Source organism: Primulina tabacum, chromosome 11 (genome assembly GCF_025594145.1).
Source record: "Primulina tabacum isolate GXHZ01 chromosome 11, ASM2559414v2, whole genome shotgun sequence".
Taxonomy (NCBI): domain Eukaryota; kingdom Viridiplantae; phylum Streptophyta; class Magnoliopsida; order Lamiales; family Gesneriaceae; genus Primulina; species Primulina tabacum.
In genome coordinates, this window is record NC_134560.1 from 39,749,022 (window position 1) to 39,773,283 (window position 24,262).

Here is a 24,262-nt window from a genome sequence, read left to right on the forward strand (position 1 = left end):
TGGTTGGTTTTTATGAATCACTTGTGTATATTATTTTTGTATGTTCAAAATGTTCTCTAGGCATATTTGGCCATACTTATTTGGCATCTACGTATACCATTATTTATTTGATGTTTATTTAAATTCTCTTGAATCTCAGAAGAACTTATCTGCAAATTTTTTATTTATAAAACTTAACTTATTATGATTGTACTTGCACTCTGTTTAAAAAATTAACATCCGTTATATTCGAATATAAGTTGTATTGTTAATTGTGATCGAAAAGAATTTAGTGATATTATTTGCATACGTATTAATGTGATATTTAAATTGGAAATCACCATTATAAGTCAATTAAAGAATTTGAAAGAATGTTATACATGGTTATTTTTTATATGTAAGTTCATCAATACAAGTTGATGTTAATTAGTCTGCATGGCTTTTTTGTTGATTATAATTTAATTTTTTAAATTAGAAAACATGGAACTGGTGACTCGTAGCTCGTCTTACACTAAGTTCCTAAGTTTGGGAAGAGGTCTCGAGTTCGAGACCCAAGTGTAATAACCTTCTCCCCTAACCCAAAAAAAAAAAGGAGGACAAGGAGATGTAACACAATCAATGCTATGATGAAGCAGATAGAAAAGGAAGCAAGTAGTTAATATTTTCCCATAACTCTTTTTTTTTAGATTTTTTTTGCATGGCGAGTTTTGTGGCAAAGTGGATCCAGTGGGAAAATGAATTCCAAAACTTTCCTGAAATCAAAGTGCTCCACGCAAGCCAATGACCTTACTTTTGTGTACTTCCCAGACAACCAAGCAGGGAGTTAGGCTTACCGACCTGACTCCACTAGATATCGTCTAAAGTTTGCATACGTCTAAAGTTTTCATACATGTTTTTTCGTAAAGTTTGAAAAGCCAATTTCACCAAAGGATGCTAATTGACAGCGAGGCTACAGGCATGCAATGATGAATTTTATCATTTGTTGATAAAATACTTGGAGTTGTTTGATTTCAGAGTTATATATTATGGAAAATGTTGTGTGACTTTACGAAAGAAGCTACCACTTTCGTTTATATTTGCATAGCGCCTGAGATGTTAGATTATTGTGCATTGATTAGAGATATACAAGCAATGCTACCACCATAAAATTTCGAGTTATAATCGGAACTCTTACCAAGTCGGTGTAATATTCTGTCCACTTCTAACAGTTTTTATTTTGATTTCATGTTAGCAAATTCTATCTTTTGTTTAGGTGCTAAATTTTTTTCTCTATTTCATCATGAAGTTTGTGGTCAATCTGGGAAGGGATTTGTGTTGTTTTATTTAAACAGTTTAATTAAAATGGTTAGGCTTTTACTGCTCGCTTAAATATTCCAATTGTTTGAAATGTATTACACGGTTTTACTTTTCAGGCTATTATCTGTTAATGTCTTGTAAAGTCATGCATTTATGTGCTTCTGTTCACTTACCAAGTGCCACCTAATATGCACTCTGATATTGGTAATTGAGACACCACTGTCCTTGATAGTTGAATAAACCATGAACAGTTGGTCTGCTGATTACTCCTCCCCTTGTCAAGTACTTGATTGCCAACTTTAATTGATTCTGCCCTTGGAGTCACCATAATACTTCCAAGCAAATGTAGGGAGAGGGTGTCGGTAGCAAATTTTTCTGTTGCATTTAGGTTGAGATAGTTGATAAGTTTTTAGCCCTCTGTGGAATAGCTGAAACAACTTTTCTAATTGAAAACTATTAATGATATCTATAGCCTTAGTCAGTTGTAATTGAAATGTGCTTTACACCGCACTTGCAAATATAGTTTCGGGTCTTCAAATATTCAATTTCCCTTAAGTAAATCACTAAAAGGATTCTTCTAAATATATTGTCTCATCTGTGTCTACTTATTTGCCAACTTTGTATCATTAAGATAGTATTTGCAAATGCTTTAAAAAATTTATTATGGACTTTTCCCATACAAAGTTTTGCAAATTTATGAAGAAAAAGTCCATCATGATTTAAACATTTGCGAACACTACTTAAGTCATTCCACATGTAGCTTTTGGGATATCATAAGACCATTGATGAGATGTTTATAAGTTCAATTTCATGATTTCTAGTGTTGGAATTATTGATAGTGGAGTGCACTGAAAACATGGAAGATTATATGTTGAACAGGGTGTAATAATTGTCTTTTAACACTCACAGGACACCTGGCCTAATAATGCATAAGATAATTTTGGGAGAGATTGGTTCTCTAGTCAGAGCTAAATGTTAAAAATTGTCAATATTTCATATTTTCATAACCATTTGAGTTATAACGTGGGAGATATAACGTGTTCTCTATGGTTTGATCTCTTATAGAGACTGCATAACTTTTGTACTGAGTTGAATGATTTAAATTTTGAGGAGGATAGTAGTTTTCTTATTTGAACGTTCAGAGGATTTTTACATTAAAAAAACTTGTATTGCCTGGCTCATCCCTTCACATTGATATAACTTTCTTTTACAGTATCTCTGTTGGATCCTTGTGAAAGATAAATCCTTCTTTTCATCCTCTTTACTTCTGCTACTATCCTCATCCTATGTCTCTGCTACTATTTGAACTCAAATACAAATGAATGATTCCTCTATTTCAACAAGTGCTCTCTTGTTTTTTGAATGATTTGGTTGTGAGAGTTAGTATACATTTTTGCGGTTCTTACAGTATTGAAAATGGGGAACCTCAATCACTGGTGGATATTTGCTTTTGTTGCTTTTATGTGAATATAAGCTTTCATAACATCAAACTATCACATTATTTGATATGTAGATCTGTCGCTCATCCACTAATCCTAATCCTCTCTTACCATTCTTTGATTGTTATTCTGTATTGATCTAGCTCTTCTGACTACATCTCTCTTTGCAGGTTCACACGACTTCACGTCGCCGGTTTTCATTTGTGAAATTCATGGTAGATTGCTGTTGCAAGTGGTCGCATATGTTCTGGCCCTATCCCCAGGGGTCCTTTCGTTAGAATGGCCGGTTTTTTGAGTAACTTCGTATTCCCCTGCACTCTCAAACATCAGAAGACATTAATATTTCTTAGGCAGAACGAGATTCTCGATTATTTTGCGAATATCACAGCCACTTCTGATGATCCCTGCAGTTATATAATGTACTTTATAGGCATATTCCTTGTATTTGATCAACATTCAGTTTCTATGCGTCTTATACAAGTGCTTTATTTGTTATGACTTAAGATGCGATTATATTTGTCAAATTTTTTTTAGAACTATATTTGGCATATTGATTTTCTTGATTTGGCATCTTCTTTGCAAGGGAACGTGCTTATTTTCTGATTTTGGTTCACTATTAATTTCTTTCGAAAGATGGAATTTTTACTGTTTTCGTCATAAAACTGCACGACCGTTTACTTTTTTTTTCCGAAATGTGAGAAAAATTGGCTCATAGTTATCATATTGGAATCTAAACTATATTTTCATTGCATTATATATAAAATTTATGGCATAATCTTCGAGATATGAAGGTGAGGTTGGTACCTAGAAAAATACTCTCTCCTTTAATGAGTGTTTTAAAGCGCTTTTTCATTGTGTTTGAAATGAAAATTGAAGCAAAGATGCTACAAATTTCATTTATACATTTTTTGTGTATAATTATAGTAATGATTTGTTATAATTGAGTCTAAAATCGTTTCAAATTTAAGATTTTATTTATTTTGATGTAAATTGGCCGTAAGTAATGGTTCTAAAAAAATTGGATTATAACTGAAAATAGCGAAGATAAAACTCGAAAATTTAATCAGGGCTTGAGAAATAGAAGTATGTGAATCGAGGGACGGAGGAAATTTATCTGCACATGGTTATGGATAACTGACGCCGCCGACCATTTACGAAGTACAAGAAAAAAAGAAGCCTCTGTATGCTATACATACACATATATATATATTTATATTTCGGAGATGTCGAGACTTCAGCCATAATGTAAAGAAAATTAGTGGGAGATCCAAGAAAAGGATGAAAAATTTAGCAGTCCCTCTATTTCTAGTAATTCTTCCTGTTTGGTTCTACACTTCTACTGCAGAACTTCACTTTTCCTCTGAAAATGGCGAATGCAAGGCATGGCTGGTTCAATCAATCCCAACTGATATGCCCCATCTTTCTCGTGTGCCTGGTGTTCTTTCCAGTGGTAATTTGACTTTTTGTACCTTTTCTTATTTGAGACAGTAGAAAAAAATGGGATATTTTAACCTATGATGTTTCTGATTTATTTATTTCTTAGTTTGGTTATTTTCACTTTTATTGTTGAAGAGTGAAAAGGTTTCTTCATATAAATGGGTTTTTGGAATGGACTATGCTAAGCTGAGATTTGGAGAACATAAGAGTTAGCTGGTATGCTCAAGTTGATGCAAGTGATATTTGCCAAGTGCAAATTGTGAGATTGCAATTACTTGTGTTAAAAAGCAAAACGTTTTGGATTGATTTAGATACTGGTTGCTTCATTCATTAAGGAAGGTGTTTGTAAAATTGTAAAACAACTACAATGATTGCGGTGCATAATTGAAACAAAGTGCTACTCTAATAAGAAATGGAAAATATCTCAGCATCCCTGGAGAGCTTCTCCGCTAGGCCCAGTCCACCAGCTGGTAGAAGGATTATGAGAACGGTAGGATGAGTTCGTCAGAAAAGTGATAGTCAACAAGCACCACATACTCAGAGTAGTCAGTTTCTCAAGATTTTAAGAATGGCTTACACACCAACCCTCCACATTTGTTTATATATTTGATCTATAAAGGGTTGCCTAGACTTCTTTAGTAACTTTGGTAAATCATTTTAGGGTAGCAAGAATGGATGCAGAGTCATTTGCTAGTGAAGCCTATTGTGCATAGTCGTGCTTGATTGGATCTATACAAATAATATTTATTAAATTCCTTGCTTTGTTAGTTTACCGAGCTTACATGAGTTATAAATTCCTTTACACGCATTTGCATCTGCTCGGTCATAGGGACCTTCCAAATATTCTTTGCTTCTTTGGCACTATTTAAATGTTGACTTAGTACTTTTGTTCATCTGATTGAACCAGCTGACGTGTTTCGATGGTTGGCTGGAAATTCTTCTCGGAGCCTGGACATAATTGCACAATACTGGCAGTTGATTGCACATCCGCAGGATCCTCGCTCCGGGGATTATGGATACTCAAAAGACGAAATGAAGAGATTTGGAGCTAATGAAGGGTTTGAGGTCTACAAAGCTTTGGAAAGAGCTGCTGATCGTGATATTGATATTCGGTAGGTATATGTACTGATGTACATTTTGGGGGAAATACTGATATTCATTCTGTATTCTTTCTGATGGAATCACTATATTTTATGAATGGGTATGATTAGGGCCTACCTTACTTGCATCGTTTATTTTTTGCTTGGATATATCGGCTAATGGCTACTTGTTTGCAAATGAGTTTGAAATATCTGTAAGCTTCTTGACTTTGTCTTCAAGAAAGCTTGTCACGACCTTTAATTCACTCTCAAGCCTGAAATGAATTCTGAATCTTGGTCAGTTGAGCTAACCTGTGTGTCGCTGAGTGGATTCGTGAGCCTCCAATTAAGATTTTTTTTGCTGTTTTTAGCCATAAGAACTATTTTCTTATTTTATATTTTTACACGACTTTCCCAGCATAAGCACACGCTAAAAGTTTTAACTAGTTCCTGGATGTTCAATCCTTTATTTGAACCATCTTCTGCTTCTTATGATACTTCGTTCTCAGTGTTGAACTAAAATGCATGGGCAAAAACCATCTTCTGCTGCAATTTAGCCTAGTGATTATCTTATGAAGTTCTTACTGTATGGATGCTTTTGATTGTAGAAACATCTTCTCATGAAAATGAGATTATAGCAAATTTTCTTGGGGTTCTCAATTATTAAATTCTTTGGTCAAGGAAATATCTTTACTTTTCTTCAATCATTGTGAACTAATATCAGTTCAGATTTTTACAGCACTCTGGAGTCTATCCTGATTATACCCAGGAACCAAGTATGCTTGCATCAGGAAGGCCAAACGTGAAGAATGTAACTTTACTACTTAGTGATTGGTGGGGATCTGGTATAGTTCATGCTAAGGTCTGGATTTCGGATCGTCGAGATATCTATATCGGATCGGCAAACAATGACTGGAAATCTCTAACTCAGGTACCGTGAAATTTACATCCACAACAAATTTTCTTACATCCACCAAACAATGTCTAAAGGTGCGACGAAGTGAATCATTATGTTTCTGTATCGTTGAGTTAATGTAGGTTATCATATAATATGTAGGTAAAGGAACTTGGTGTTTATCTTGTTGGCTGTCCGAATATAGCGAAAAAAGTCGAGCGCTACTTCGACAACTTGTGGAAACTAGCCCATCTAAATTCGTCAGCTCATACCAGTTTAGTGCGGGATAAAACATGGCAGACCATTCGAAAAGTTCCGTGTTGGTCGCATTTCCTCTATGAGAAAGAAAGGTGCAGGTATGTTGGAAAATAGGCATGAAAAATAATTTATGATTTTCCTTTCTTGTTCTATGACAAAGCATAATAGTATCGATGAAATTTTCTGAAAAAAATCTCATTTCTTGTGGCTTCAAAGACCGTAATCATATGTATATAATTTCCCAGAAATTGTCTTATGATTTGCAGATTTTGGACATTGATTTAAGTGTTATCATGATGTATTCATTATCGTCAAATCAGGAATAATGCAAGTAAAAAAAACTTGCTACTAACTTGGTCATGTAATTTATTCTGCAATGTTTCTTCTCAGCTCACCTCTTCCTAAATCCGTGGATATCAAGCACGTAATCGGCTATCCCGAGTTATCCGACCCTGATATGTTTAATGTTACAGTTAGAACTCCTGGATTAAACCATTCAAATTCAAAGACTCAATTCAGTTATCTTTCGTTTGCTCCACCAGAGGTTTTAAATTGGCGAAATATTTCTTAAATCATTGGCCAGCCTTTGTATCTGGTCCATTTCATGCATTGTGCTTATCCACTCTCCATTTGGCAGCTTTTGTTTCGTAAGTACCAAACCGATGAACAAGCCTGGGTGGATACAATCAAATCTGTTGGAAATGGAGGATCGGTTAGAATAAGTACTATGGATTGGCTTGGTCAATCACAATACTTGGCTCAGACTGTGTATTGGTCATCCCTCTCTTCTGCAATATCCGAGGTAACTATCAGTATGTAAGTGGCAATTATGTTATTCAAAAGCTCATTTTCTTTCCCATTTCCCTTGTTCCTTTTTCTTCCATATTTACCTGGTATCTCCACCAAAGTGCTGAGATTATACATCCCTTTTAGTGGCAGACCCAGGATTTGACTCAAGGAAGGGGGATCCATTCAATATTTCAGCAAAATTTATATTTAGAAAAACTACAAATAAAATTTTAAATTCTTCTTTTTAATCATCCTTAGTTGGATTTGCGCCTATCCCTTCGGTGTTACAGCACTATGTTGGGGCTAGTGTTTCCATGTTCGACCTCAAAAGATTGGTGTTAGATGTGTTCCATGTTCTTGGTTTTAGGTTGTCTACGCCAAGCATGCGAAGGTACAGCTATTAGTTGCATACTGGGCACATTTCATAAACAACACAGATCCATACCTAAAAGATCTCCTCTACACCAACACCCTGTGCTCTTCTTCAAGATACAACAAATGTTCTGGAAAAGTCGAGATAAAATATTATCTTGTTCCGGGATACAATCTAACTGGTCCTGCCATCAGAAAGGGCTCAGCAACCGGAAACATTTACCCCGGCTACACACGTGTCAACCATGGAAAATATGCGGTAAGCGACGTTCGAGCCCATATAGGGACCAGCAATCTAATATGGGATTACTTCTATACCACGGCAGGAGTCAGCTTTGGGACTTATAACTACGCAATCGTGTCTCAACTTCAAGAAATCTTTGAAGCCGATTGGAATTCGCCGTATGCAGTGCCAGTTGAGCCATTGGACAGAGGTCATGTGTATTCAAGCTAATGGGATTTCGATCGGAAGACAAGTGATACGCGCTAATGCACATACATCGACAGGATATGCGTATTTTTTATCAGTTGGTTCATTATAATGGAAGATCTATGGTGGTTGGTTGGTTCTCTTTGTTATGAAAGAGTTGCAGCCACAATTAACATGGATTCATTCATCTTATGTTACATATGATTTGGTTAATTTGGTTAAATGTCAATGTAATAATTACAAATCAATGTTCATGTACTGCATCATAGCTATGATTTCAAGCTGGACTTAGGACGTGTTTACAATAACTTATTTAACTAATATAATATTTAGAAATTGTATATAAAAATTGAGAAACACTTAAAATAAGCTCGTAAATAATACTTTAATCTATGTAGCAAGCGAGATATCTACCTCAGTATATTTTCATAATTTTCCTTATTATAGGATATATGGTTTTTAATTTCAATCATGATTAATAATTAAAATATTCTAGAAATTAATCAATTAAATTGGAAAATGTGTGTGTGGGAAATATTTCTGTCCAAATCTATTTATTTATTTATTATTTCATTCTCAAAAAATAAAATAAAATCTATTTTATTTATTTTAGAAAATTAATTCTCTCTAGTGATCTAGTGTCTACCCTACACCTCACTCGTCACTCGTGAAGTCGACAGTGCTTCGATTTGTACAGCAATTCTCGACATTAATTTACTTGCCTCTGCACCAAGATTTTTGCTAGTCTCCAGCAAGTAAAAAAGAGAACGGGTAAAAAATTTCTGTCCTTTTCGCTTCCTTTTCTCTGTTGTTTTTGTGGGTTTTTTGTATTTTGAGTCTCTTGGTTTGTCTGTTGCCGGGGCAGCGTTTATTTAACTAAATATTTCCATCGCCAAGAGAGTTTGACTGTGTGTTTGTCGGGTGGCTAAAAAGAGGGGGAAAAGTTTCAAAACGCTTCAGAATTGAAATTTTTGGTTATCCAACAGTCAGACTTAAGTAAGTTTCAATCTCATGTTTTTCATATAGTGCAATTTCGTTTTTCGTTGTCGTTCAAAGGTTTATGGGCCTTTGTGAAATGTGAGTTTTGGGGGGGGGGGGGGGGGGGGGGGGGTGGTTTGTTTTGAGAATAATGGTTTGCAAAGTGAATTGCATGTAACCTTTTTCGCTTGTTATGTGTTTTGAAGGCGTTTTTTTTTGTGTGGAAATTATTAATTTTTCTGGAGCATGAGTGAATGAAAGTGCTTAAGCTTTGTTTCAAAGCTTTTTCTATTTTAATTAGTTTCTGTATGCAAAGTATCACCATTAGAGCTGCTGACCTAGCTCTTTGATTGCCTTTTGCAGAAGACCATTAATGCTGAACCCTTTGTAAACGATTATCTATGTGGATTTTGAAAGAAAATTTGAGTTATATAGGTCGGGGATTAACAATTTTTATGTTTTTTTGTTGTTGTTTCTAAACAGATGGGTGGATCCGATTTTCCGAAAGCTGGACCTAGTGGCGTCAATGAGAAGTTTTCCAATGGCACCACCAGAATGGATATTTTCGATGATATGGACTTTGTATGTTCTGATTCTGAAGATGATGATGTGGGCAGTTCTTTTCAAGAATCAGATGAAGGGTCGTTGAAAACTTTCTGTAAGAAGGCTTCGACCGCCTTTTTTGATCAGTATGGGCTAATTAGTCACCAAATTAATTCATATAACGACTTTGTTAAGTATGGGATGCAACAATTGTTTGACTCTATTGGTGAGATTGTTATCTCGCCTGGGTATGATCCATCGAAAAGGAGAGATGATGGTTGGAGGCAGGCGTCTCTCAAATTTGGAAAGGTCACCCTTGAGAAGCCTATGTTTTGGACTGGCGATAAGTTTTCAGCTGATGGTGGGAAGGATTATTTGAATTTGTTGCCCCGGCATGCACGACTTCAGAATATGACGTACTCATCCAAGATCAGAGTCGATGCTCGTCTTGAGGTTTGTAAATGGGACCGTGTTTATGTATCAGAGTATGTTTTTCTTATTCTGATGACTCCTGGACTAGGGTTTATGCATATTATTTTTTTATTTTCTCGTTGATCATTGCTTCTTGTATTTTGTTGGTTGAATGCTTGGTACAATCTGCTGGTGAGCAGGTTCATCTTGGAGGTTCTATTTGTCAGAGAATCTATATTTTGTCTGGCATTCATCACCCCAAAACTAATTTTGACCAACATGTTTTTTCCTCAAGGTTTCCTAATTGTCTGCAAATTCTATCCTCTACACACACGTTATAGTTCTAAAAAGTGGATTTTAAAAATTGTTCCTTGATTGTGTTGCTTGTGCTAGTTCTGTGGGATAGCTCTGTGATTTTATGTAAAACCTTTGGTTGTGGATAAATAATGAGATTTTTTTTGGTCGAACCAGCATTCTCAGGGTCGATAGATGATGAGCATAGATACAGATATTATATGATAAACTAATAGTATGTATTAGATTTTTTTTTTCTTTTAACATTTTTATTCTACATTCTTTTCATTTTTCCTCTTGCTGTATATTTGGTTTCATCTTCTGAAATTTTCATATAACATTTTGCATGATCTACGTCCTTAAGTACTGTGTCGATTTTGTACCTAGTTTTTCAAGTTATTGAAACAAACACAAGTAAGACCTTTATAAATTTTACTGTCAGATGATGATGCAGCCAGAGTTTTCTACCTCCTAAAACATTTATGTATCATATTTTATTATCTTAGTACCATTTTTTTAACTTTTCAGGTTTTTACAGAAAATCTTGCTAGCAGTGACAAGTTCAAGACTGGTGTACAACAACAAGTTGAAAAAACGGTGCTAAGTGTGCATCAGAGTGACATTCTATTTGGCAGCCTCCCGGTAATGGTGAAATCAGATTTGTGCAATGAGAAAGGAACTGAGAAAATGGATTGTGAATTTGACCATGGAGGATATTTTATTATCAAGGGTGCTGAGAAGGTGAGGGTTTAATTTTATTGTGGTTTTCTGTATGTTCCTTGCAATTGTTGGTAAAGTTCAAACATCGGAGTTTATAGTATCAATTAAAAACAGAATGCTGTGGTAGGTCTAGATTTATCTTAGTTAATGTCTTTTATCCACACCAATTCATACTTTAAACTGGCCACACGAGTAATAGAGCAACAGACTCACGAGCTTTATATAATTTCACTTCTCACCATTTATTAATTACCAGTTACCCATTTTATTGATGACTTAGAAGTGTTCTTCTGTGACCAATGCAGTTCATTTGATTACTAATGCATTATTTTCAACATTTATGCAGACGTTCATTGCACAGGAGCAAATGTGTCTAAAAAGACTGTGGATAGCAAAAGATCCAAATTGGTCAATTGCATATCGCTCAGTTGCCAAACGAAAAAAAGTTCACGTGAAGTTAGTTCCAAAAGTGGAGCACATCAGTGGAGGAGAGAAGATCCTTTCAGTTTACTTTATGGCAACTGAAGTTCCAATCTGGATTCTGTTCTTTGCCTTGGATGTTTCAAATGACCTAGAGGTTGTAAAGTTGATAGATCTGGACATTGAAGACTGCAGGGTTGCAAATGTACTTGTTGCATCAATTCATGTTGCTGATAAAAATTATGAGGGTTTCCGTAAGGCAGACAATGCAGTAAATCACATCAAGAAACTCATGCAGGGTTGCAAATTCCCACCTACAGAGTCCGTGGAAGAATGCTTTAAAAATTATTTCTTCCCTAACCTCAAAAGCTTGGGGCAGAAGGCTCGGTTTCTGGCATACATGGTAAAGTGTCTGTTAGAAGCTTACATGGGACTTCACAAAGTTGACAGCAGGGATGATTTCAGGAACAAGAGGTTGGAGTTGGCTAACGAGCTACTTGAGAGAGAATTGAGAGTTCACATAAAACATGCTGAGAGGCGCATGGTGAAAGCCATGCAAAGGGATCTTTACGGAGATCGGGAGATACAGTCAATTGAACACTATTTGGATACTTCAATAATCACGAATGGTCTTTCCAGAGCTTTTTCTACTGGAGCTTGGTCACATCCTTACAAGAAGATGGAGAGAATTTCCGGTGTTGTGGCTACTCTAAGACGAACAAATCCTTTGCAAGCAACTTGTGATATGAGGAAAACACGTCAGCAGGTTTCATACACAGGGAGGGCTGGTGATGCTAGATACCCGTAAGTTGTCGTTCTTGTTTATCTGATTTTAGGACTGGACTCTAAAACCTTGATGCGTTGTTTAGGAAACTGAATTAGGCTTGTTTGTGTAACTTGAGTTGCAATTATTGCTACTTTAATGGTTTATTTTACTTCACAGTTTTTCTGTTTTCTAACTTTCTTCAAACATGCTATTTGCCAAATTAACTTCAAAAGATACAGCTATCACAAAGTCAATTCTTTGCTCTCTATTTTTCCTACAATCACCAAAGTTACTGCACGACAAGTCGACAACTATCACCACCCATTTCAAAATTTTCACACATGCTTACCCACGATGACCTCCAAAAAAATTCTCAAGAGATGCTGATCAATCACACACAATAAATGCCCCAATTAGGCGATATGGGACCATAACAAATACACACGTTAACTGAAAAGAGGAAGACCAAAAAAGATCTGGTTAGTAACCATAGAATAGGATAAATTCATTTAAATATAGATGAGGATATAGTAGGGGAAGAACACAATGATGTAGGGGAATAAATATAGCGGATCCTAATTAGTGAGATAAATGCTTTCTTCTTGTTGTTTTTGTATGCTGATCGAACACAACTTTTTATTGTATCTACTGTTGTCATTTTTGGCGTTGTACATTTCAACCTGTCTCTTTATGATTCTTAATTGCTTTGCTTTTGTCAGTCATCATACTATTGTTTTGGAGCAAATGATTTTTTGTCACTCTCTTGGCTGCTCCATCCTTGTGTTGCTTTGTTTCATTGGGTTATTCATCATGCCAGTCCCCAAACAAAAAACGTGAGTTGCGGAGGCATGCTTTCTGCATCTGTAGCAACTGAATCCTGTTAAAGATCCTGTATTGCTTAAGCGTGTGTATTTTGATTTTTTGTTTGTTTCTATGCATTGTACCTTAGTAATGGTCGTGCTGGAAGCAGTTGCTTAACCGACACATTTTTCCTTCTCTGACTGAGTTTCAATTTCCCACCTGAAACTGATACTCTGATTTGTTTTCACTATCCGAAAAAGTTACTTTGTTTTCAGCATGGCCTTTTTCCCCTTTGCTTCACTATGTTTGACCTACTTTATCCTTTTAGAAAGCAATGTGCATTGTAGTTCTTTTTGTTTGATTTCAATTGGTGCTGGGGGTTTTCCTTATACTCGATTATGAGCGTGGAGCAGCATTGTAAAGGAGACATCAAAATTTATTCTTGTTTCTTTTTTGCTTTTGAGTTTAATTTTTTATAATACCTTGGTCAAATTATCTTCTGCTTTGAAAACTGCTTCTCATGCATATGTTGGTGCAGTTTGTTACAGGGAAACTACATTTCTTAGTTTTCTTTTGTCCATGTGGGGCGCACATGTGTTTTTCTTATTATTTAAATCTTGTTTTCATTAGCATTCTAACTAATTCTTAAAATCTCAACAAGAATAGTAGAATAGCTTATGATTTGTTGCATTATGATACAGCCACCCATCTCACTGGGGTAAGATTTGCTTCCTTTCCACACCTGATGGAGAAAATTGTGGACTAGTTAAGAATCTGGCAAGCTTGGGTCTTGTCAGCACTAATGTATTGGAAAAGGATGGTCTTCTTCGAAAATTACGCCAGTGTGGAATGGAAAATTTGGTTGATGATACTTCAACTTCGCTCAAAGGGAAGCAAAAGGTTTTGTTAGATGGAGATTGGATTGGAGTGGTTGAAAATTCGGCGTCATTTGTTGTTAAGCTAAGACGTAAACGTCGCAGGATGGAAGTGCCTCATCAGGTTCATCTACATTCTATGCTTATTTTGTATTCCTTGGAAACTTTAAGTGGAAAATCTCAAATCCTAAGCTGAAATTGGCATGCCACAACATGTCAGCAAATCACATTACATGCAGGAACTTGAATAAAAATCATCTTGAGTGCATTGTTTGGTTTGTGATTTCAAATTTGATTTCAATTTATTCTTTGCATTTTATTCACTTAATTCGTAATAAAGTAAATATGATTGCTAAACGGGACTATTTTACCATGCATTAATTTTTATGGTTGCTGTTACCTGATTGGTACCTGTCACACATGATGTGTTTCAAGTTAACGAACAAATATCATGTTTGCATAAATTATATTTCAACGAAAGTTGTTACTGTTTTAATTGCAGGATGTAGTGTCCTAATAAATAAGGAAACTCATTTTCCTTTCTTTCCCCCATTTTCTTCTGTAGCATGATATCATTTGATGTGATGTGACTGTCTGCCAACATGCTTTCATTTGTCAGGTTCTGATAGCAAACTTTTCATGCTCTGTCCTCTTGTAGGTTGAAATTAAGAGAGATGAGCATCATTGTGAAGTGCGCATATTTGCTGATTCTGGAAGGATACTCCGGCCTCTTTTAGTTGTTCGAAATCTAAAGAAGATTAAAGAAGTAAAAGGAGATTATACATTTCAAACTCTATTAGATAATGGAATAATAGAACTAGTAGGACCAGAAGAAGAGGAAGATTGCCAGACTGCATGGGGAATTAGATACCTTTTCACCACTGAAAAATCTAGGCTACCTGTGAAATATACACACTGTGAGTTAGATTGCTCTTTTTTATTAGGACTAAGTTGCGGGATGATCCCCTTCACGAACCATGACCACGCGAAAAGAGTTCTCTACCAGTCTGAGAAGCACTCTCAGCAAGCAATTGGATTTTCTACGACAAATCCGAATGCCAGAGTTGATACTAATTCTCATCAGCTGTATTACCCCCAGAGGCCACTTTTCCGGACGATGCTTTCTGATTGTCTCGGAAAATCATCATATTCTCATCAGCAAAGGGGGATGATCCCACACCCCGAGTTCTCTAATGGCCAGTGCGCGATCGTGTCTGTTAATGTCCATCTGGGATACAACCAGGAGGACTCGATTGTGATGAATCGGTCATCCCTGGAGCGTGGAATGTTTCGATCTGAACATATTAGAAGCTACAAGACAGAGGTTGAGAGTTCCGAAGGATTAGGGAAAAAGCTTAAGCCTGAGGATTATATAAGCTTTGGGAAAACACAGAGCAAAATTGGACGGGTAGACAGCCTTGACGATGATGGCCTTCCCTTCATTGGTGCCAACCTCCAAACAGGCGACATAGTCATAGGAAAGCATTCTGAATCTGGGGTTGATCACAGTATTAAGCTGCGACACACTGAAAGAGGGATGGTTCACAAAGTCGTGCTTTCTGCTAATGATGATGGAAAGAACTTTGCCGTTGTATCTCTAGGACAGGTGAGAATTCGCCACAACTTATGCCACTATTGGATTGCATTTGATGTGTTTTTGCTGTCAATAATGTCTCCACGTTTGTGAATACAACCTAGTGCTACTCCAATTTGTCACAGACCTATTTGGCCATTTCGTTCTTGTTTGCATTCTCTAAAATTTCGTTATACACTAGTATTATCATGGTAGTTATGGCGTAAGGATGATTGTGCAGGTTCGTTCTCCATGTCTTGGTGACAAGTTCTCGAGTATGCATGGACAGAAGGGTGTTCTTGGGTTTCTGGAGTCGCAAGAAAACTTCCCTTTTACGAAACAAGGAATAGTCCCAGACATTGTGATAAATCCTCACGCATTTCCCTCCCGACAAACTCCTGGTCAACTTTTAGAGTCCGCCTTGGGCAAGGGGATTGCCCTGGGGGGTGCACTAAAACATGCCACCCCATTTTCAACACCATCAGTTGAAGATATTACAGCTCAACTTCATAGGTATCATCCGATATGTAGGAGAATCGTTGTCCGTCCCACGTAACATTTTATGTTAATCAATTTATATGTTTTGACATATTTAAGAACATTTAACTTGCAGGCTTGGATTTTCAAGATGGGGGCATGAAAGAGTTTATGATGGTCGGACTGGAGAAGCAGTTCGTTCCCTGATTTTTATGGGCCCAACTTTCTACCAGCGCCTCACTCACATGGCCGAAGATAAAGTGAAATTTAGGAATACAGGGCCAGTCCATCCACTTACCCGCCAGCCAGTTGCGGATAGGAAGCGATTTGGTGGGATCAAATTCGGTGAGATGGAACGCGACTGTCTATTAGCTCATGGTGCAGCTGCAAATTTACACGAGCGCCTCTTCACCCTGAGTGATTCCTCTCAGATCCACATCTGCCGCAGCTGTAAGAACGTGGCCAACGTAATTCAGCGCCCAGTTTTTGGTGGCCGGAAGATTCGTGGTCCCTATTGTCGGTTCTGTGAGTCGGTGGAAGATGTAGTGAGGGTCAACGTCCCATATGGAGCAAAGCTTCTCTGTCAGGAGCTGTTCAGCATGGGAATCTCTCTCAAGTTTGATACCGAGTTGTGCTGAGGCCACCTAGTTTCTTAAAAAGCTACTGGTAGTATCCTTTGTCTAATTATTTTAGTCTGGGTTTTAAGATACACTTTTCCTGCAGTATGTTTCTTAGGAACGCTTTACGTTATCGCTTCATTGCATCTAGAAGAAAAATTGTCTCGCTTAATGTTTCTCAGGGATGTCTTTTCCTTGCATGAAATGGTGAACAATATGTATTTAACGTGACTGCGTTTTCGCGGCCTTGCTCTTTAAATTCGATTCCCGTTTCATTTCTTTTTGTATCGAAATCTGCATGAGTTCGTTCAGGTAGTTTATATAACGTATCTTGACGCTTGCCCTGTTACATACTCCATTCTGTATTGTTAACCTTTCAAATCTGTATATTTTTATAGGATACTAATGTATATTTTGCATGATTCGATATCATAATGTATATGCAAAATGAATTTTTTATTCCAAAATTTAAAAATCGTTTCATTTACTATAAAACCAACCCATGAATTTGTAACATTTCTAATCATGGCTCTGGTATTTCCTCGTCTAATATCCTTCCTGATATTGCTGAAACAAGTGCAGCAGTGAAACCTGGAATCCTTGTCAAAGAATAAGCCATTTGATCCACAAAAAATTCTTGGATTTCCTTGCTCTCACAATCTACTATAGCCCTCTGCATTTGACTCTGGATTCTAGGATCTCTCAAATCAGGACTTGCTGTAGGGCCTGTCGTATAGTCGCCAGAAATCGAGCCCGGAGACGAAACTCCATCTGTCTCAGATGGAGAGGAAGAGTGGTGGTGGTAGTGGTGGTAGTGTTTGCCTTCGTATGTAACAACCAGAAGGGATGGATCATCTACACTTCTCTGCACCTACAAGTACACAGTAATTTCCGAAAGCAATATCTCAATTAAAATTCAAGTGAAATTGAATGTTATGACTAAATACACACAAAATTAAATTAGATTGTTATTTCATAAAATAAAATAAAATAAAAAGATTATATAAATTCACCTTCTTCTTGACTGAGCAAATGGGGGCAAAAGAGCACTTATAATAGGCCCTTGGAGATGGATTGTCTCTTGTCACCTTTTGCCCATATTTCCTCCATTGATACCCATCCTTCACTACCTGTAAAAAAAGTTACCAATTTTGCAAAATGCAGTTGAAATTTTTGGCAAAATATTTCATTTTTTTGAGTTATAAAAGATCACGAGTTCATCATGCCGAGAGTACTTGCTCTCAATGAAAATAAATCAATCAAATTCACTCGTATCTTTTTAAAATGTTTTTAAGGAGAGTAGGTTTTTCATAAGACGATATCACGGATCTTTATTCGTGAGACGAATCAATCATGTCCATATTTACAATAAAAAATTAATATATTTGGCATAAAAAGTAATACTTTTTTGTGGGTGACCCATATAGAATATCCGTTTCACAAAATTAACCCTATGAGACCGTCGCACATGAGTTTTTGTGTTTTAAGAATTAGGTATTATCCTTAAATGCAAATTTTAACGTTGGATATAACAAAGTTTAATTAGCATCGAAATATTCTTACTAGGCTCATGTCCGAGGGATCAACGCTCACTAAAACTTTTTTTGAAGCATTTGGTCTCATCCCTTTTGGCCAACATTCTTCGCAACAAGCTTGATTATAACATTTCTTTTTGACAAAATTCGAATCGTCGAGCTTCCTCTTCCTCGAAAACTCCTCCTCAGAATTAGTTCGCTTTCGCTTCGAATCGTTTTGATTTTTGACGAAATTCGCAACCATATCATTCAGCTTCTTGTTTTCAGATTTTAATCGATTCAACTCCTGAATAAGTTTTAGTTTATGTGCGTGAAATTAATATTACAAACCTATATATATACATATATATAATTAGTAAATAAATAATTAAGAATTTTAGTTATAATATACAGATTATATTACATAATACAAAACATAGCACGAACAGAAAATATAATTTAATTTGCAGTATATAATATGATTAGATCACATACCTCAATATCTTTCAACGACAATCCTTTCTCATGATCACCACTAAAATCATCTTCAAACTCCGAATTCTGATGAAAAATGATTAAATTCATACATTTTTAACATTCCAATTATGAAAATCAAATGAAAAAAATGTTAAAATATATCTTTTTTTTTTTTTTGCCAATTATATTACGTACCGAATATTCATTAGGGTTCTGCATGGGGTTTGAGTTGAGGTCGATAAAACAGTTCCCATTTAACAAGTTGCCCTTCTCCATTCTATCAATAACAATAAGCAATAAATTATCTCGACTCGATCGATCGATTTGGCTCGGTATCGATTTGAAGAGTAACGTTCTTGTGAATAGATTTAAGATGAACAATTCAGATGTTTCTCTTGGGGAATTTATTGAACAAATGAATTGAAAATTTGAAAGTAACTAGGAATAATAAATATTTATAGACTTAGACATTTTACAATTCTTGAAGCTAAGTCAAAGTCTTTTTAATTCTATCTAAGGAATAATAATTATATTATTGGGGGGAAATTTCCAGTAATTTCTCCGCACGATTAATCTGTTCTCTTGAAGATGTCCACGTTCTACAATATGTACTTGTATTTGTATTTTGGCCAAGGTGGAAACCTTATCTGTTAAGAATTATATATTTTTCGGAGAAATTGTATAATATGTAATAAATTAACTGATATTATATGCTATTTTGATATGTGAAGTCAGGAAATGGGATAAATATTTATTTATAGCATGTGTAAAGTTTATTTTGACTATAATTTAGTTTTTTAGAAAGAAGAAAGAAAATTATTGTGAACCGGCTTAATACTAATCGGGTTTTATTCTCGTCATATATGTCATACATGATAGTAAGTGTTAAATAAATCATATAAGATGAATTTAATAGTATGAATTTAATAGTTTCGGACAAAAGAAGGATAAAAACAACAAGTTATTTGATGAAAATCAAACTTTGAAAAGTTGGATAATATTACAATTTTCCTAACAATAACTTACATTAAACATGCCATTTTGAAGGGAAGAAATCTATTTATTAACATCCATCAGTTGAATTAGATATAGAATTTTTTATTAATATAATTATTAAGAATGAGTAATAACTAAATGATTGTAAAATAAAAGTCGGACTTTTGTAGTTTTTAAACACTATTGTGGTGGATCTTCCGACAACATCATGGATTAGGTACTACAACTAACAACAACAACAATAATAATAATATTAATAATAAACCTCATTTAATAATTATTTATGCCATTACTTTTGGCAAAAATGCGTTTCATGTAAATTTAATAATATTTATATATAAATAATTTTATTATTTACAATATCAAATATTTTTTTCCATTTTCATAAACTAATAGTCTCGATTTCAACTTTTATTATTATTATTAACACAAAACTCATATGAGACTGTCAATTTTATGAAATAAATATATATCTAATCCGATTAATTAAAAATATTAGTTTTCAATTCAGATATTAACCGGGTCAATCCATCTCGTTGATATAAATCCGTCGAATGGTTTTACATGTACCTCCTCTATAATTCATTCACAATAAATAGAAATTTGTGAGTTGTTATTTTATTATTGAATATATCTCTTGTGAAACGGTCTCACGAATTTTTATCTGCGGGACGGGTCAACCCTACTGATATTCACGATAAAAAGTAATACTCTTAGCATAAAAAGTAATATTTTTTCATGGATGACCCAAATAAGAGATATGTCTCACAAATACGACTCGTGAGACCGTATCACATAAGTTTTTGTCTTTATTATTTTATATCATAGCGTGATAGACTAAAATTATTTATAGATTATATATATATATATATATATATATATATATATATATATATATATATATCCGTGTTGGAACCGTGTTCTGCATGTCTAGACTAAAGAAAGAAGTCAAGCATTTAAAGTAATTTGTTTGGTAATGAATAATGGACACCATCACTCAGATGTCGTCACCCACTATGCATATACACTTCGACGTAAGTACTGAAGGAATGAACATTACATAAGCACGATGTGAAAAATGATTTTTTTTTTCCTTCAGATATTAACTGAAATCGTAGATATCCAATTATCGAATTAGATGCATGTGAAGTAAAAAAGAGTATGTCTTTATTTTGCTAAAAACCGAAGTTTTAGGTCATAAAAAGCAAAGTTTTTTTTACCGTTCCCAATGAGTCAAAACCGATTTCGAAGTTGGAAGTAAAAATTTCTTTTACTTCACCTTTGATTTAGGGGTGATCCGAGTTTCCCTAAGAGAGTCATAGAATACGTAATGTTGGTCCTACTTGCGGTAATTTGAGATAATAAATATAAAAATAAAGAATAAATTGGACACCGAAATTTACTGTGAAAAACCCCTAAAAATTACTATGGTAAAAACCACGGACAAGATGAAAGAATTCCACTATAATATTTTACGTTGTATAACCACTCAATGTGTTTCCAAAGAGAACACACACTCTCTTAATACATGAGAACAAACACATCACAAATATTATAGAACTAAACACTCAAATATTATAAGATGAGAGAAAATTTATCGATGAATGTATGCTTTCAGAATAAGGTGAGAGAGCTCTATTTATAAAACACTTGTCCGTGTGAAGACGCGTTAAAAACGCGTATTCTTATTTTCAACAAAACTCAAAACTTTGTTCCTGCCACCAATCATTCATTCAATTCAATTTTTCGACATGCATTTAATTCATTTTGCCGACAAACACAACAGCTCTTATCCCCAAATTGATCCACTTTATTTCCAGTAAAATTTTCTGTTGACCTGAGACACACACCCGATCTCGACAAAAGAGGTCGACCTTTAACCACTGATCGATGCTTCTTCCCTCCAAACATGCATTGAGCCACGTAATCTCCGATTTCTGATTCCTTGACGTTGGGCCATCAAGACCATGTTGGGCCCGATCACTTGGGCCTTAGTCCATTGGGCCTGACCGTCCAACCGACCTTACTACATGATCTATATCTATATATACGAACTGAGATATACATATAACGAGTTATTACTGGGTGTTAATTAATTACTTGTAAAATAAAATAAATAAAAATTGAAAATTATTGCTTAGAACATTCTTCACTAAATAAAGGGTCTCCTTGCCATGTCCAAACAATGTCCTTCAACGCCGGCCTAAATTCATCTTCACGAAACTTAGTGTACTCCAACGTGTCACCCGAAGACTTCGAAAGCTCGACCACTGTCACCTCCGGAGCCACCTTAAAAACCTCGGCGGTTAGAGATAGTCGACCCTTTCGACCTTCGGTTGTCCCTAACAACCTCAGCTTGAAATCCTTCATCCTCGCAACCTTAAACCCTAGCTTCTTCGCCACCGTCTCCATCTTTCCCATGATAACCTTGGCCGAACATCTCGACGCAAATGTTGACCCCACCTTCCGCTTGTCCTCGAACATGCTCGACAGGTCCAAGCCCGTGGACAACGAGGAAATTAACTGAAAAGCGTTGAGGAAAACCGGCGAGGACGGGGACTTTTTGATCGTTTCGTGCATAAATTTCTCCTCTTCATCGAATTTTTCGAAGATAGACTCTTGCATGGAGAAGGCATTAGGTCTCGTGAACCCTTTTCTAAACCAATGCGTCCTCATTATACCTTGGATCCCGATCCTTCTACCAGGGTCCGCAACCAATAACTTGGATATAATCCTTTTTGAATCCGTAGAAAACCATGGCGGAAACTCGTAACCGGCTCGAAAGATCTTCTTATACATGGTAGAAAGATTCTCATCTTGAAATGGAAGAAAACCCGCCAATAGAACGTATAATATGACGCCGCACGACCATAGATCGGTCTTGGCTCCATCGTATCCTTTCGTCTTCAAAACCTCCGGTGCGATGTACGCCGGCGTCCCACATTGCGTGTGAAGAAGACCATCTTTACAACGATGTTCGTACAAAGCCGACAACCCGAAATCGGATATTTTCAGATCCTCATTCTCATCGAGGAGCAGATTCTCCGGCTTCAGATCGCGGTGGATGACGCCACAGCTGTGGCAGAAATCGACAGTGCTGATCAGCTACTGAAAGTACTTCTTGGCCGCATCCTCCTTGAGCCGGCCACGAGCCACCTTAGCGAACAGCTCGCCGCCTCGAACATACTCCATGATTATGAAGATCTTGGATTTCGTGGCCATTACTTCTTTGAGTTCAGCGATGTTTGGGTGGCGCACTAAACGCATGACTGAAATCTCCCTCTTGATCTGCTCCATCATTCTTTCACTTCGGATAACCTCGTCTTTCTTGATAACCTTAATCGCCACGCACTCGTTGGTGGCCAGGTTTTTGCCGTTGTAAACTTTAGCAAATGTACCTGTCAGACGTCAGTGATAGAAAATATGGAATCATAAGTTATATATGTGAAAATTTCGAAATCCAGACGTCTGCATGTTGTGTATATCGAAAATAATGGAGAAAAATTTTGAGTTCGGATCATATAAATGATGAGATATCGATCTAACAAAAAATTCTCATAGTTATTTTTAAAGCACTAGCTACATTTTAAACATTATTATTATTGCAGCTTTTGTCTTAAAACATTACCTTGGCCGAAAAGCTTTCCCATTTCATATTTCTTAAACAGTATTTTCTTGTCCTCACCCATTGAGCTTATAACAACAATATGAATCAAAATCTTGAACTGGGATCAGTGATTCAGCTCTAAATTCTTGATTTAGATCGATATCGAAAAAAGTGATTGCCGGATCGAGGAAATTCAAGAGAATTAATCAAGAAATTAACAGGAGAAACACCATAAATGTGTGCTAAATACACGCACAAAAGACACATAAGTGTGTGGAATAGGAGTGGAGTTCGAAGGATATTTGTAGCTCTTGGTTGTGAATTAAATATTGGTATTTCCAAAATAAAATATAATAAATCGAAGAAATGGATAACATTATCTGAGATATGGTACTTCGAAGTCACGAGCAAATATCAAATATTAATGTCATCCCATTATTTCGAGATGACGCTGTTAATGAGATATTATTCATCTATTGTATGTATAATTTGAATATGTTTTATCACATTTAAACAAATATGTGTTATCTCGCTGATCACAAGATATATTATATATATATATAAAACGTATCAAAACTGTTTACCTGCACTCGATGTCATTCATGAACTTTAAGAAAAAAAAAAATTACATGTCAAAAATAAATATAATAATAATATCAACAACAACTAAATTATATTAAATAAGGTGTCATTTTCTGAAGCTTACTCTATGCTGAGTCAGACAATTTGACAAAATAAAAATATAATCATATTATATGGAACAGTTTTGTTTGACTCGTCAAAATAGTATGATGATTAATTATTTAGCCAAAGAAAAAGACTTCATCAAATATTAATTAATATATATCGTGAGGCGCAGTACAGTCATTTTAATTTCATTTAATTTAATTATTGAAAATTTGAGGAGTTCAACTAAGTTTACCAAATCAAAGGTAATTATTTTAATTTTTTTAAATCTACAGAAAATTACAAAGTATATTTAAATAATTTATAAATAATTTCAAAATTAATTTTGTATTAAATATAATAATAAAAACAAAAATATGCATATAAATGACTTGAAACCGATTGATTATAAAAGAAAAATATCTAACTTGATGATATCACAATAAAATTTGACATTTCATTGCTTAATTTGACATTTTTGGATTAATCAACAAACTGATTGCACGGACAGCCAATTACATTTTTAAAAAATTATATACGATTTACTGCTTCA

The 24,262-nt window shown here is 35.4% G+C and overlaps 4 protein-coding genes and 1 pseudogene across 6 annotated transcripts in view; 3 read left to right on the top strand and 2 right to left on the bottom strand.

The window, feature by feature from the left end:
• Positions 1-3,209, top strand: part of LOC142517821 (uncharacterized) — a 50,949-nt gene extending 47,740 nt beyond the window's left edge. For both annotated transcript variants that reach the window (XR_012813394.1, XM_075620282.1), the window contains exon 7: positions 2,885-3,209. The gene's annotated coding sequence lies outside the window, so the exon portion shown is untranslated. The remainder of the gene's footprint in view (positions 1-2,884) is intronic.
• Positions 3,210-3,736: 527 nt separating this feature from the next.
• On the top strand, positions 3,737-8,222 carry LOC142517820 (uncharacterized). The gene is made up of 7 exons (XM_075620281.1): positions 3,737-4,164; positions 5,059-5,263; positions 5,960-6,161; positions 6,288-6,481; positions 6,774-6,927; positions 7,021-7,185; positions 7,540-8,222. The coding sequence occupies exons 1-7, from the start codon at positions 3,993-3,995 to the stop codon at positions 7,996-7,998; spliced, it is 1,551 nt and encodes a 516-aa protein (XP_075476396.1). The 5' UTR covers positions 3,737-3,992; the 3' UTR covers positions 7,999-8,222.
• A 367-nt stretch (positions 8,223-8,589) lies between these two features.
• On the top strand, positions 8,590-16,732 carry LOC142519214 (DNA-directed RNA polymerases IV and V subunit 2-like). Of its 2 annotated transcripts, none has more exons than XM_075622156.1 (8): positions 8,590-8,745; positions 9,436-9,948; positions 10,729-10,941; positions 11,267-12,144; positions 13,609-13,906; positions 14,441-15,388; positions 15,597-15,868; positions 15,969-16,732. In XM_075622156.1, exons 2-8 carry the CDS (start codon positions 9,436-9,438, stop codon positions 16,468-16,470), a joined length of 3,624 nt encoding a protein of 1,207 aa, XP_075478271.1. In that variant the 5' UTR covers positions 8,590-8,745; the 3' UTR covers positions 16,471-16,732. The 2 variants fall into 2 exon arrangements, with proteins under 2 accessions (XP_075478271.1, XP_075478270.1); XM_075622155.1 differs by lacking the exon at positions 8,590-8,745 and adding an exon at positions 8,772-8,970.
• Positions 16,733-16,888: 156 nt separating this feature from the next.
• Positions 16,889-18,850, bottom strand: LOC142519216 (putative WRKY transcription factor 60). The gene is made up of 5 exons (XM_075622157.1): positions 18,636-18,850; positions 18,459-18,524; positions 18,013-18,270; positions 17,463-17,579; positions 16,889-17,320 (listed from the first exon to the last, which is right to left on the bottom strand). The coding sequence occupies exons 1-5, from the start codon at positions 18,714-18,716 to the stop codon at positions 16,973-16,975; spliced, it is 870 nt and encodes a 289-aa protein (XP_075478272.1). The 5' UTR covers positions 18,717-18,850; the 3' UTR covers positions 16,889-16,972.
• Positions 18,851-21,347: 2,497 nt separating this feature from the next.
• Positions 21,348-23,313, bottom strand: LOC142518328 (CBL-interacting serine/threonine-protein kinase 5-like; annotated as a pseudogene).
• Positions 23,314-24,262: the final 949 nt, after the last annotated feature.